Genomic DNA, 14,322 nt, shown 5'->3' with positions numbered 1-14,322 from the left:
AGAAGACCAAACGGCCCATCCAGTCTGCCCAGCAAGCTTCACACATTTTTTCTCTCATACTTATCTGTTTCTCTTAGCTCTTGGTTCTATTTACCTTCCACCCCCACCATTGAAATATCTAGCTTGATTAGTTAGGGGTAGTAGGGGTAGTAACCGCCGCAATAAGCAAGCTACACCCATGCTTATTTGTTTTACCCAGACTATGTTATACAGTCCTTATTGGTTGTTTTTCTTCTCCCCTGCTGTTGAAGCAGGGAGCTATGCTGGAAATGCGTGATGTATCAGTCTTCTCCCATGCCGTTGAAGCAGAAAGCCATGCTGGATATGCATCGAAAGTGAAGTATCAGACACATTTGGTTTGGGGTAGTAACCGCCGTAACAAGCCAGCTACTCCCCGCTTTGTGAGTGCGAACCCTTTTTTCTTCTCCCCTGTCGTTGAAGCAGAGAACTATGCTGTATATGCATTGAAGGTGAAGTATCAGGCTTATTTGGTTTGGGGTAGTAACCGCCGTAACAAGCCAGCTACTCCCCTCTTTGTGAGTGTAAATCCATTTTTCCACATTTCCTCTTGCTGTTGAAGCTTAGAGCGATGTTGGAGTCACAGTAAGCATGTGTATGTTTATTGAATAAGGGTATTGTCTCCAGGCAGTAGCTGTCATTCTGGTGAGTCACCCACTCTTCATTGGCGGCCTCTTGACTTTATGGATCCACAGTGTTTATCCCACGCCCCTTTGAAGTCCTTCACAGTTCTGGTCTTCACCACATCCTCCGGAAGGGCATTCCAGGCGTCCACCACCCTCTCCGTGAAGAAATACTTCCTGACATTGGTTCTGAATCTTCCTCCCTGGAGCTTCAAATCGTGACCCCTGGTTCTGCTGATTTTTTTCCTACGGAACAGGTTTGTCGTTGTCTTTGGATCATTAAAACCTTTCAAGTATCTGAAAGTCTGTATCATATCACCTCTGCTCCTCCTTTCCTCCAGGGTGTACATATTTAGATTCTTCAATCTCTCCTCGTACGTCATGCGATGAAGATCCTCCACCTTTTTGGTCGCCCTTCTCTGTACCGCTTCCATCTTGTCTTTGTCTTTTTGTAGATACGGTCTCCAGAACTGAACACAGTACTCCAGGTGAGGCCTCACCAAGGACCTGTACAAGGGAATAATCACTTCCCTTTTCTTACTCTATATTCCTCTCTCTATGCAGCCCAGCATTCTTCTGGCTTTTGCTATCGCCTTGTCGCATTGTTTCGCAGACTTCATATCATTAGACACTATCACCCCAAGGTCCCTCTCCTGCTCCGTGCACATCAGCTTTCCCCCCCCCCCCCCCCCCAATCGAATACAGTTCATTCGGGTTTCCACTCCCCATATGCATGACCCTGCACTTCTTGGCATTGAATCTGAGCTGCCATATCTTCGACCACTCTTCCAGTTTCCTTAGATCCCGTCTCATTCTCTCCACTCCTTCCGGCGTGTCCACTTTGAAAATGCTATGAGAAGTTTGAATCTTGCGGTTCTCAATTTTCCAATTACTAAATTAATTTTGCTTCAGGAACTGTTTAAGAACTTTATTTCTCAAGTTTTAAAGATCTTTAAGGGGGTGATGTCCTTTATTACCAAAGCTTATTATTTGCCTCAGCACCTTACTTCTATTCCTGAAGACCAACATCAAGATTCTTCATTGAATTTAACAGATCTCCTTGAATCATCACAAGAAGCCTGTATACCTAAAAGGGGACCTTTATTAGTTTCTTTTGCCTTTCTTCATGATAGGAATACTGTTTTCTGATTTTTCTTGTGTAGTAGGTGACAGCTTTTTTTTTATGGTCAGAAGATATGGATATTCCCTGATATAACTAGGATAACCCAAGATCACAGGAAGAAATTTTGTCATTAGGTGCCCCGTTTACATTAAAATACCCATTTAAATGCTATGTGAAATATCTAATATTAATTATTTATTTAGACTCTTTTTTTTTTTTTATACCGAAGTATAGCACGTTGCCTTCACTCCGGTTTACAGATTAAACAACTTAATACATAAAACACATTCGTTAGATAAATATTAACATTAATACATTAAACAAACAACTAGTACATTTCAGAGCAACAGTGTATGAACAGGTATAATGGAATACAACCTAAGTCAGTCTTATTGTAAGAGGTCATGGAAGGTTAGCAATTAAAGATAAAACTTAGATGGCAGCATTACGCATGTGGTGAGTTAAAGAGATTATTTCACAAGTGATAAGAGTTGGAGGGACTGAAGGGTATTTGGGAAATAGGGTGGGAAAGATAGATAAAATCAGATATGACAAAGAAATGATGAGAGAAGCAAAGAGGGTGGGAGGAAGATAGATTTCATAGGGCTGGGAGGGGTGGTATATATGGTCGTGTGTTATTAGTTTACCCAATGCCATCTGAGAATGTTTGTCTAAATAACCAAGTTTTAAGTTCTTTTTTGAAAGATTTGATGTCATTGATGGAGCTTAGGTAGTCTGGTAAAGAGTTCCATGTTTTTGGGCCTGCAATAGAGAAGGCTCTATTCCTGGTGTTGGATAGTTTAGCGGAAGGCAGGGAGGGTATGACTAGCTTCAGTTTGTTGGTGTTTCTTGTCGTTCGAGGTGTTTTGTGCAGTTGAATCATGTGATTTAGGGCAGAGTTGTCAGCTTTGTGGATTTCGTTGTGTAATATGGTTAAAGACTTGTACTTGATTCTTTGTTCTATCGGTAGCCAGTGAAGACTCTTCAGGACCGGAGTGATGTGATTAGATTTCTTCTTGCCAGTAAGAACTCTGGCTGCCGCATTTTGTAGTAATTGGAGAGGTTTTAAAGTGGATCTGGGAATGCCAATGAGGAGCGAGTTGCAGTAATCGAGACTTGAAAAAATGAGTGATTGCAGGACGGTTCTGAAATCTTGTAGGTGTAAAAGCGGTTTAAGGTGTTTGAGAATATGAAGTTTGTGGAAGCCTTCTTTTGTTTTCATTGCGATACTCTTTTTGAGGTTCAGATTGTTGTCTATCCAGATACCGAGGTCTTTTACAAAGTTCTTCAGTTGGATGTTGTTATCAATTTGTATGACAGGCATTGGGGTTATTTGATCTAAGTTGTTTCTTTTGATGAGGATGCATTCTGTTTTGCTCATATTAAGGCATAACTTTAATTGGTTCAATACGTTTTTGATAGAGATGAGGTGGTTTGCTGTAAGGCTGATTGCATCTTCAATAATGGAGGTTATTGGGATGAGTAGTTGAATATCATCGGCATATAGAAAGAATGTGATGCTTAGTTTTGAGATATGCTGACAGAGAGGGAGTAGGTATATGTTAAAGAGGGTGGCCGAGAGGGTAGACCCTTGTGGTACCCCGGTTTCAAGGGGGCAGGGGTCAGAGGAGTTATTATTAAGGGTGACTTTGAAGCACCTGTCAGTTAAGAATGAAGTGAACCAGGTCAGAGTTTTGCCTGATAGACCTATGCTGGCAAGTCTTGATATTAATTTTTTGTGTTCTACGGTGTCGAAGGCCGCTGAGAGATCTAGTAGGATTAATAAGTAGTTTAATTTATTGTCAAATCCTCTTATAATTTTATTCGATAAATTGAACAGCAGGGTTTCGGTGCTGCGGTTCTTTCTGAAACCATGTTGTGAGGAATGAAGAATATTGTGGCTTTCTAAGTGATCATTGAGTTGTTTCAATGCAGCTTTCTCAGTCATCTTGGCAAGTAAAGGAAGGTTTGAGATAGGACGGTAATTATTCAGATCTTTTGGGTCCAGGTTCTTTTTTTTCAATATTGGGGTGATTGTTGCCGTTTTTAGGTTGGCTGGTAGTTGACCCTCTTCAAGAGATTTGTTGATTATGGCTGCTAGTGTTGGGGCAATAATATGTGCCATTTCCTTTAACACACGAGTTAGGATAGTATCTAGATCATGCCGAGCTGGGTTAATTTTTTGTAGCATCTTTTCTGTTTCGGTGTTTGAGATTGGTTCGAAAATTGACCATAGTGTTATATTAGATGGGTCATATGGTATTTCAGCAGATGAAGGGTTGTTGAAGGTGTTAGTTATTTTGTTAATTTTGTTCTTAAAGAACATGGCAAGGTCTTTATTTAGGTTATTTGCTTCAGCAGTGGGGGTGTTTTTGTTGTTCTCGTCTATGAGGTTTTTTACTATGTTGAAGAGGGAGTTGGATTTATTTGTTGAGTATTTTATCTTTAGACTATAGTAGTCACGTTTGGCGTTCAGAATCATTTTCTTATAGTTGGCGAGTTGAGTGCGGTATCTTTGCAGGGATGCAGGGCTTTTGGCTTTGCACCATTCTTTTTCCAACTTCCTGAGGTTGGATTTCATTGTTCGTAGGAGTGCGTTAAACCAGGGGTTGTTTTTCTCTCTGTTTAGTTTTAACATTTTCGTTTTCTCTGGGTTTATGTTGTTTGCAGTTTGCTTAGTGAGGTGGAACCAGGATTGAGTGGCATTATGTATGTTGGATAGGTCTAGATTCTTTAGTTGTCTCCCCAGTTCTTGTTGAAGTGAGTCAGGTTTGAAGGGGGGTCTGTATTTGAATGATAGTTGTTCGTTTGTTCTTGTCGTTCTGTTGCTATTAACTTGTGCACTGCAATGTAAGAGGTAGTGATCTGACCAGGGGACAGGTTTATGTGATATTGTGGTGTTGAAGAGGTATTGATTGCTGAAAATCAGGTCCAGTGTGTGACCTGCTTTGTGAGTGGAGTTAATTGCAAGTTGGTTCAGGTTTAGGCTTGAAAGCATGTCGAGCATGGTTTGGCAGTTTTGGGATCTGGGGTTGGTATCAGTGTGGAGGTTGAAGTAGCCAAGTATAATAGAAGGGGTTTTTTTATGGAAATGTTTGTAACTAAGAATTCTAGAAGTGGGGAGATATCATTGTCAAGGAGCTTGGGTGGGCAATAAACAAGACATATTTGTAGAAGATCTGAGTCAAGTAAAGCAATTTCGTACTTCTTAGGGAGATTGTGTGGTATCAGCTTCATAGAGAAATGTTTTTTTTTTGTGATGATGAGAAAACCACCTCCTCTGCGGTATTTGCGTGGTATCGAGAATATGTCATACTCATTGTTGGTTAGATGATTTGTTAGTACTTGATCGGTATCTTTGAGCCAAGTTTCTGTTATGGCAAAGAAGTCTGGGTTCTTTTCTTGGATCAAGTCTGAGATAAACATGAGTTTCTTGGTCAGAGATTGAGCATTTATCAAGAAGAAAGTGAGGTATGGTTTTGGCATGTTTCAGCAGTGGGATTTTAATCAGATAGTTATTTCTCAACTGGTGGGTCGAGGAGGGGGCAGCCATGATGAGGACTGATAATTACTTGGAGAGCTCGAGTGTTCTTCTTGGTTGAGTTATGAAGATTGGTATATGTTGTTTTTCTTTTCTGGTTGACAGTGATTGATAGAGGTTTTGTTAAAGGAGATGAGGGCCTCTGAGAGGGTTGCGCAAAGGGCGATTGAAAGCTGGGAGTTGGATGAGGTCAGGTTTGGAAGGTGTATTTTGAACCTTTTCAACTTAGATTTTTCCTGGATTCTCATGCTCAGGAAGCTCCTTAAGATGGCGTGGCAAATTGGAACTATGTTGTCTTGGTTTGTCTCTCTATTTCTTTTTCATTATTTCAGATTTGATTGCTCTCTTTACTTCTTGGGTCCCCCTTTTTCCTATATTTTATTGGAAGAATATACTGGAATATACTCTATTATTTTTCCTTTATTTTTTGTCAATGTGATGTTGATATTTTTATTTTATTTATGAACTTTTTTATACCGACATTAGTGCGGGACATCATATCTGTTTACAATAAACTGAAAGGAAGAAAGAAATTACATAGAACAGGACCGGGGAATGGACAAAAGGAAGGATAGAGATATACCGAGAACAATGAGATTGAACTAGATGAGAGAAACTAAGTGTAACTATAACAATGTAATAACATGGTAACATCAATGACAATAAATATAAGTATTGTACGCATGATGAGTTGACATGATATGCACTTGAATTGGCATATTTTTCCTTTTCTGATACAAGTATTCTTGTATTTTAAATTGTCAAAATTCATAAATAAAGAATATTAAAAAAAAAAAAAGAGCTTTGCTGAAATCCAAGTAAATCATATCAAACGCTCTTCCTTGATCCAATTCCCTAGTCACCCAATCAAAAGAAATTATATTTATCTGACAGGACCTTGCCCTGGTGAATCCATGCTGCCTTTCATCCAGCAACTTACTGGATTGTAGATAGTTCACTATACTTTCCTTCAGCAGGCTCTCCATTAATTTTCCCACCACTGACGTGAGACTAACCGTCCTGTAGTTTTCAGCTTCCTCTCTGCTATCAGGACCATAACCGCTGTTCTCCAGTCTCGTGGCACTGCTCCTGTTTCCAGAGATCTAGTGGAAAGGTCTTTCAGCAGACCCACCAGCACAACTCTAAACTTCTTCAGTATACTGCTAAGTACCTCACCCGGCCCCATGGCTTTGTCCACTTTCAGTTTTCCTAGCTTTTCCCAAATATTCTTTTTGGTAAATGTTTTGTCAACCCCATCTATGATCTACATTTTTTTTAAACACAGATACACTTTCAGTTTTCACCACATCCTCTGGCAACAAATGCCAGAGTTTAATTATGCATTGAGTAAAAACAATTTCTTATAAATTTTAAATGTACAACTTAGTAATTTCATTGTGTGTCCCCTCGTTTGCATCTGCATGAGTAGTAGATGATCTGATAATCTCTGATTATTTACCCTAGAGGGGCCATGTACATACAGGAGTAAGTTCTTAGACTTAAGATACAATTGGTTCCTGAAAACTGGCTTGTGTTGAAATCGATTGTACCATAAGAACAATGTTCTAAATGGAAGATTGGTTTCAGTATCAGGACCCTATACCCCATTTTCACTCAAATAACCCAGAATTTAATAATATGCAGTACTCTTAAAAAGCACAGACACATTCCTTTAAAGCTTTTGGCGAAACTTGTGTAAAAAGCCCACCAAACTCTTCAATGAAATTGGACATCATAACGTGCTGCTGAAAAAACCATCATAAATCTGCTAATTAGTAAAAATCCATTGTAATGTTTCACAAACCCCCTTTTCATCAGCTGTCTGTAAACATAGCCTGGAATCTATACCAGCAGACTCAAATTCACCCAAAGGTGGTTGTACTACTCCATAATTATCTCCTGTCAGTGCAATGTTTCAGCATCATTGATGCCTGCATCAGGGTCTGTTTATGGTTTTTGTTGTTGTTTTTTTTAAACTCATCTGTAGCCAGGCTTATAGTATTGCTAAAAACACAGGCAAGAAGATACAAACTTACTTCCAACAGACATCTAACTATCCTCACTACCAAACAAGGTGGATATACATTACCTTGCCTGACATGTAATTTAAAGGTAGCTAGGATTTTTGTTAGTGCCTTAAAGCAAGTATTGTAAATTGGATAATAATTTCAATAATTAATTTAGAATGGAGAAATTACTTACCTGATAATTTCGTTTTCCTTAGTGTAGACAGATGGACTTAGGACCAATGGGTATAGTGTATTCCTGATAGCGGTTGGAGATGGATCAGATTTCAAACTGACGTCAGACCGAATACATATACCCCTGCAGGAAGTGCAGCTCTTCAGTATTCTCCTCAAAAAGCAATTGTGGATATTTGTGTGACTGAATAATTTGAATAACTTGATTAACTTTATAACTTGTATAAGAAGGAGGAGGAATAGCCTAGTGGTTAGAGCAGTGGAATATGAACCAGGAGACCAGGGTTCGAGTCCTTCTGTCACTCCTTGTGACCTTGGGCAAGTCACTTTACCCTCAATTGACTCAGGTACAAAAACTTAGATTGTAAGCCCTCTGGGGATAGAGAAATACTTACAGTACCACCATCGGTAAATAAAAACTTGGTTAACTTGATTATTTTGAACTGGTTGAATTGGTTATAGCTGGAGACTGCCAGTGCCCTCAACTGAGAAACGTCGACACCCGGTAGGATGGGTGTCCTAGTTGGAGGAAAGCATGGCTTACCCATGAATCACTCGCTCTCGGGGATGCCACTCGAGGATTCCATGAATAATGGCAGCCATGGGTGGGATGCTGAGTCATCTGTACACTAAGGAAAATGAAATTATCAGGTAAGTAATTTCTCCATTTCCTAGCGTGTAGCAGATGGATTCAGGACCAATGGGATGTATAAAAGCTACTCCCAAACCGGGTGGGAGGCTGCCTGTGGCCCACTTACTACTGCCTCTTGAGCCTGAACATCCAGGCGGTAAAACCTGGAGAAGGTGTGGATGGAGGACCATGTCACCGCCCGACAGATCTCGGTGGGTGACAGCATCTTGGTTTCTGCCCAGGACACTGCCTGGGCTCTAGTGGAATGGGCCTTGACTTGTAAAGGCGGTGGCTTGCCTGCTTCTACGTAGGCCGCCTTGATGACTTCTTTGATCCAGCGGGCTATGGTTGCTTGCGAGGCTGCTTCCCCTTGCTTCTTCCCGCTCTGAAGGACGAATAGATGGTCCGTCTTTCGTACGGATTCAGACCTTTCCAGGTATCGGACTAGGAGTCTGCCGACGTTGAGGTGGCGTAGACTGCAAGACTCTTCCGAATTCTTATGCTCATCTGGCGATGGTAGCGAGATGGTTTGGTTGAGATGGAAGTGAGAAACCACTTTGGGGAGGAAGGACGGGACTGTGCATAACTGGATGGTTCCCAGGGTGAGACTGAGGAACGGCTCCCGGCAGGACAGTGCTTGTAGCTCGGATATACGACGGGCTGAACAGACTGCCACTAGGAAGGCTGTCTTCAATGTTAATAGTCGGAGAGACAGGCCGCGAAGAGGTCTGAAGGAGGCTCCTGCTAAGAAATCTAGGACCAGGTTGAGGTTCCAAAGAGGCACCGGCCACTTTAGGGGTGGTCGGATCTCCTTGACGCCTTTCAGAAAGCGGGAGACATCCGGGTGAGAGGCTATGCTGTCGTTCTCGCTCTTGGTTCCGTAGCATGACAGTGCAGCCACCTGTACCTTGATGGAGTTGAGGGACAATCCCTTCTGTAGTCCGTTCTGCAGGAATTCCAAAATCGCAGGAATTTTGACTGAGCGTGGAACGATGTCACGGTTCTCACACCAGGCTTCGATGGAAGGGCAACCGCCCTGAATCCCAAAAGGTGTGGAGCAGACGTTTCTTTTTCCCAAGCGACCAGGAAAGCTGGGGTGAAGGGAAGTGAGAGCTTTTGGGCTTTTTGCCTGGGGAGAAGAGAAGTGTAAAAGGTTTTTGAATTACAGGTTGAGAGCTGACCCACAGTTTAGGATTTTTGCTAAGGATAATGGTGCAAGGAACATGGACAAGGAAACTGTTTTTCTATTGCATTCACTGTTTTGCTGCTGCTCCTTATTTTGTGATACTGGACTGGATGCTGTTTTTAAGTTGCAGTAAAAATTGTATTTTGACCCCCACTTTTTTGGCATCTTTGCTCTTCTTTTGATGACTGCGTGAGGGGCCCTGGAGATTAACTTCTCCCCCTGCCCTTTTCCGGACTTGAACCAGGACCCATACCATCCCAAAGGGAAGGATAAAGCACCCAACTTGGGGACCAGTTACATAAAATAGAGCAAACTAAACAAAATACAAAAATAGAGGGGAAATTTAGGGAGACGGATTTTTGCTCAGCTCATAAAAAGTTTGGGCTGGCACCTAAGATTTTGGTTTTAAAACTTAACCGCTTTTATCTGTGGTGTGTGGCTTGTGTGTCTGGGCGTGGTGTGTAGTTTTGTTTCTGTGTTTGTCTGGTGTGCTTTTGTCTGTGTGAGTCAGTCTGTCTGCCTATGTCTCTCTCTATATGGAGTGTTGTGTCTCTGTCTTGTGTCTGGGGGTGATACATCTGTGCCTGTCTGGGTGCTGGGTTTCTGTCTCACTGTGGGGTATCCGTGTCTGCCTGGGTATGGAGTATCTCCCGCTCTGGGTCTGTCTGTGCATGTGTCAGCTTGCTCCTTTCAGCAGCTTTAAGAGAGAAACAAAATGGGGGCTTTGAACCACTGGTTGGCAGTTGGCTGCCAGGTGAATACCCTTCGTGTGTGTATTTTATTTATTTATATATTTTATTTATATATTTATATTTATCAACCAATTGCATGAATGGAAGGGGAGGCTGTGGCTCAAAAAGTTTGCTCACCCCTATTTTAATTTGTGAACCACTTGGTTCATTCATTTTAAATTAAAAAAAAAAAAATCTCCATTCAGAAAACTATTTAGCTCTACTCTTTCTTATCTTTTAATAAGAAATTCCTTGTCATCATGCTTGAGATTTCTCTCTTTCACAGCTGGTGGTGACAGATACACCTTTTTTTATGACCTCACTCATGAATATAAAGGAGGTGTGGCCCTGGCCAATACTAGTAGTCTCGGTCTCTGGCAACAGCAGAAATGTGAAGAGGGCGTAGCTTCTAGAGTCAGGGTGTGCCCTGGCCTGGTTGAGTCCTTGTTGCTTCTGGGATAACTACCCCTAGGTTTACTTCTTTTCCCAGTGGTAGCAGTCTCCCAGGCCCTGCCTCTGGTTGGGTTCCTGGAGGTCCCGCCCAATTCCCTTCGGACCTATGAAACCTTCAGAGAACGGTACCTGGCCTAGTACCCTGTGGGGAACTGTAAGTGTCCCTAGAGAAAAACAGTAGTCACTTACCTTCAGAGAGTGGTTCCCGGATTCTCAGGAAGCTTGCAAGGCCCTCTCTCTCTCTCTCAGGTGAAGGAGCAGCATAAGTAAGTAGAAGCCAGGTCGGCTACCAGCAGGCAAGGGCCTGGTCTGGATGTAGTAAGTAATGCTGAGCAGCTTCTTTGTGGATGTACATATGCTGGAGAGAGGACAGTAGCTTACCACAGGGAAAGGTATAATTCTCTGATATTAGACTATTGCCCTGGTTGTGTCTTATCAGATTCAAAAAAATGGCAATTATATAAAAAAATATATCACACACTCTAGCACAACATATATATATAGTGATATATGCTGTAAGATGCCCATGTGGCTTATTGTATGTAGGAAAGACAACTAGAAAAGTAAAAACAAGGATATTGGAACAATGCAGCCGGATCCACAACAATGTTGAAACAGCCCCTTTAGTTTGTCATTGGCGTGAGTATGAACATTCAATTGACGATCTGAGGTTTTTTGTACTGCAAATCATTACTAGTAGAAGAGGAGGGGATGTGAATAAATTACTGTTAAAAGCAGAACAACGATGGATTTTTTCTTTAAAAACTTTGATACCTATGGGTTTAAATGACCGGTTGGATTGGGTAGCCTGTCTGTGAGATTGTAACTCTTTTAGATGCTTGTGGCAATATTGTTAAATCATTTGTTTTTTTGACAAATAATGGAGAATAGTAATGTGGGTATCTGTAGCCTTTTTTGGATTAGATTATTAAATTTGCTAAATTATCAGTTGGGAACAACTATGAGATGGGATGTTGGAGTGTTTAAAACATTTAGAGTTTTTCTGTTTAGTTTGGAGAGTTTAAAAAAAAAAAAAAAAAACCTTTCAAACTTTTGCATTGTGTGGAAAGAGGTAATTACAACGTAAGTATTTTGATGTATAGAGATGTTTTTGGTGGAATATGTAGAGTCTTTGATCGATTGTAGAGAGCTGTTTTAAAAAATATTTCTTAGGAGCTTCTGTTTTCAAGTATGTTGGTAAAAACAGGACTTGGAGCCTTTTGATTGATGCAGAGAGCCCTTAACATTTTTCAGGAGCGTCTGTTCTCCAGCACGTCAGTGAAACAGGACGTAAGAACGTCCGTGGAGGTTTTGGAGCTTTTGAATTAGAGAGCCCTTTCAATTATTAGGAGTGTTAGTTTTCAATTACGTCAGTGGAGGAGAACGCAAGAACGTTCGCGGTCAGATGGGGGTTTTTGATTGGCCACAGCCGGATTTAAAATGGGTGTTTTGAGAGTCCTTTAAATTGCTCCGCTTTTAGAAAACAGCTGTGCGAGAGCATTGAGTTTTTGAGCGTCATTGGTGAGTGGCTCCGGGTGATTTTTCCTTCTTAAGAGGTTTTGTAGCTATATTTCTAGATAAGATGGTTTTGTTTTTATTGTGGCTACATTTCTTTGTTTTTTTTTTTAGCAAGGAAGTCAACAGTAAAGGCATTTTGAAGATGTGGACTCTCTGAAAAATGGGAGTGTCGGGGTGAGCGCTTTGATGGTGAGTCTTTTGTATAAGGAGGTTTTTGAAGAATTTTTTGTAGAAATTGGTGTGATCTAATTCTGAAAAGCCATGGGTATTTTTAGGGGGGTTTTGGGACTTAGATGGCTTTTCTGTGTGTTTTCAGATTATAAAAGAGAGAAAGGTGAAACTGTGGAGACAATATGTTTGGTTTGTCTGTATGTGGTAAGAATGAGATACTGTGAAAATTGAGGTTAGTAAATTGGTGCCGCTTGAATATTGAATGCACCTTTGTGATTAAAAGAAATTTTGTCTTTCAAGAATGTGTGAAAATTATGATAAATTGTTATTGGAATATCTCTTGTAGTGTGGATACATTGGATGAAACATTTGAAGATCTGTGTATTATGCTCCTCTGAAGAAGCCAATTGCATGGCGAAACATGTATGGGAGTATGAATTTGTGAAATAGAACTACGAAAGAAATACAGTGCTGTAAAGAGGGAGTGGAACAACTGTATTGTGTTACAGATTTTCTAAAAAGTAAAATTTTTTAATAGTATGATTGTGTGCATGAATGTGTTTTTATGGTGAACATTTGTTATTTACTCTTATGTATCCAATGATGAATAGAAATTAAATGTTTTTTTAAGATTTTTGATAGAATGTTTTGTATACAACAATAAAAAAAATTTTCTAATGAATGTATATGTCACTATATATGATATGTTGACTGGTTGTGTCTATGGCATTAAGTGATACACCTATGAGTTTACCAAACAGGTGGGTAAGGCCTGTAAGAATACTGCAAGGATAAATGTCACTCCCCCACTGAGTAATAATCTACAGGCACAAGGGTTAATTCGTACCTATCAGAGTAAGCCAGGATAGCAGGCTCAGGTATGGTAGAGCTGATAAGTCCTTAATTGGCAGTAGCCCTGCTCAAGGTATTACCTGTTACAGAGTGGCTCAGTTGTTGCTCAGGTACAATGCTCTTCTGCAGAGTTATAGCTTAATAGGCTAAAATATTACATTCTGTAACAAATTCTTAAAAGACGTTCAAAACTTACCTGAGATAAATTTGAAGAGAGCAGTAGTTAAGAAACCTAATTAACTCCAGCTACAGGACAAGATCCTTCTACACCTACCTTCTGAAAAAGCCTCAAAACCTGGCTCTTCCGGAAAGCTTTCACTCAAGACAAATAATCCTGCCACAGTCCCCCCTCCCACCTAATATCATGCCCCACCCTTCCTCTGTACATAGTTAATTTATTAAACCTTTTATATATGCTGTATTAAGTTATGCTATCAAGCATGTTATAATAATAATAATTTTGTGTAAAACAGTTATCTGTATGTAGCCAGTTATAATGTACCATGTCATTACAAGGTCCGTCTTAGACATATTGTTATATGTAAACCGATGTGATATGCCAGATCGAATGTCTGTATAGAAAAATAAATAAATAAGACTGAGAAGAATGCCTCAGGTGAGCTACCTAACCACATCCTCTGCTAATACTGGCTGTGACTGTTTTGATGAAAGCATTTGCCTACCAAACAGGGGTAACCTGACCCTTTAGGAAATTATACAGAGTTGGAAACTCTGCAAATGTGCAGATAGGAAATGTTAAGTCTCTGATAGTGGATCCAGCAGGAATACGAGCCCTGCAGGCTCCTCTTAAAAGGTATTGTTTTGGGGAACAAGCAGATTGCAGCCTGGCAGACTCCTCTTAAGTAGTAATGCTCTGGCAATGGAGCAAGCAGATTCAGTCTTGCAGGCTCCTCTTGAAGATAATGCTCTGTTTATGGTGCAAGTGGGTTGTAGCCTTTCAGGCTCCTCTTAAAAGATGGTGAGGCCATGATGCTCCTGAAACAAACAACCACAATGGGTTGATTTTTCCAGCAGGAGCATCCTCTCATGGCCTATCCTGTTGAGTACCTGGAAGGTAACCCAGGTCCCTGGGGGGGGGGGGGGGGAGGTTTGTGGAGCCTCTGGAAAGCAGTTCCTGGATGCTCAGGAACCTGGCAACCCTTTATAAAAAGGAAAAAGAAAGGCGGCGTCAGTTCTGCTCGCTCTCTGCCACTTCTCCTCTCCCCCATCCCTCTTCCTGGTGAAGAAACAGAAGTAGAAGCCATGTGTTTATC

General features: G+C 40.9%; 1 protein-coding gene across 5 annotated transcripts in view; it reads left to right on the top strand.

Annotated features, from left to right (window-relative positions):
* Positions 1-14,322, top strand: part of INPP5K (inositol polyphosphate-5-phosphatase K) — a 129,860-nt gene that overhangs the window by 4,256 nt on the left and 111,282 nt on the right. For 2 of the 5 annotated variants that reach the window (XM_029612974.1, XM_029612977.1), the window contains exons 2-3: positions 12,137-12,214; positions 12,543-12,619. The exons of 2 other annotated variants lie outside the window; for them this stretch is intronic. In XM_029612974.1, the coding sequence (XP_029468834.1) occupies positions 12,557-12,619 (63 nt within the window). In that variant the 5' untranslated portion in view covers positions 12,137-12,214; positions 12,543-12,556. The remainder of the gene's footprint in view (positions 1-12,136; positions 12,215-12,542; positions 12,620-14,322) is intronic. One more of the 5 variants, XM_029612978.1, reaches the window with a different exon arrangement.

This window comes from Rhinatrema bivittatum, chromosome 8 (assembly GCF_901001135.1).
Source record: "Rhinatrema bivittatum chromosome 8, aRhiBiv1.1, whole genome shotgun sequence".
In the NCBI taxonomy this organism is placed as follows: domain Eukaryota; kingdom Metazoa; phylum Chordata; class Amphibia; order Gymnophiona; family Rhinatrematidae; genus Rhinatrema; species Rhinatrema bivittatum.
The sequence above is the reverse complement of the archived record's forward strand: the minus strand, read 5'-3'. Positions and strand labels throughout refer to the sequence as shown.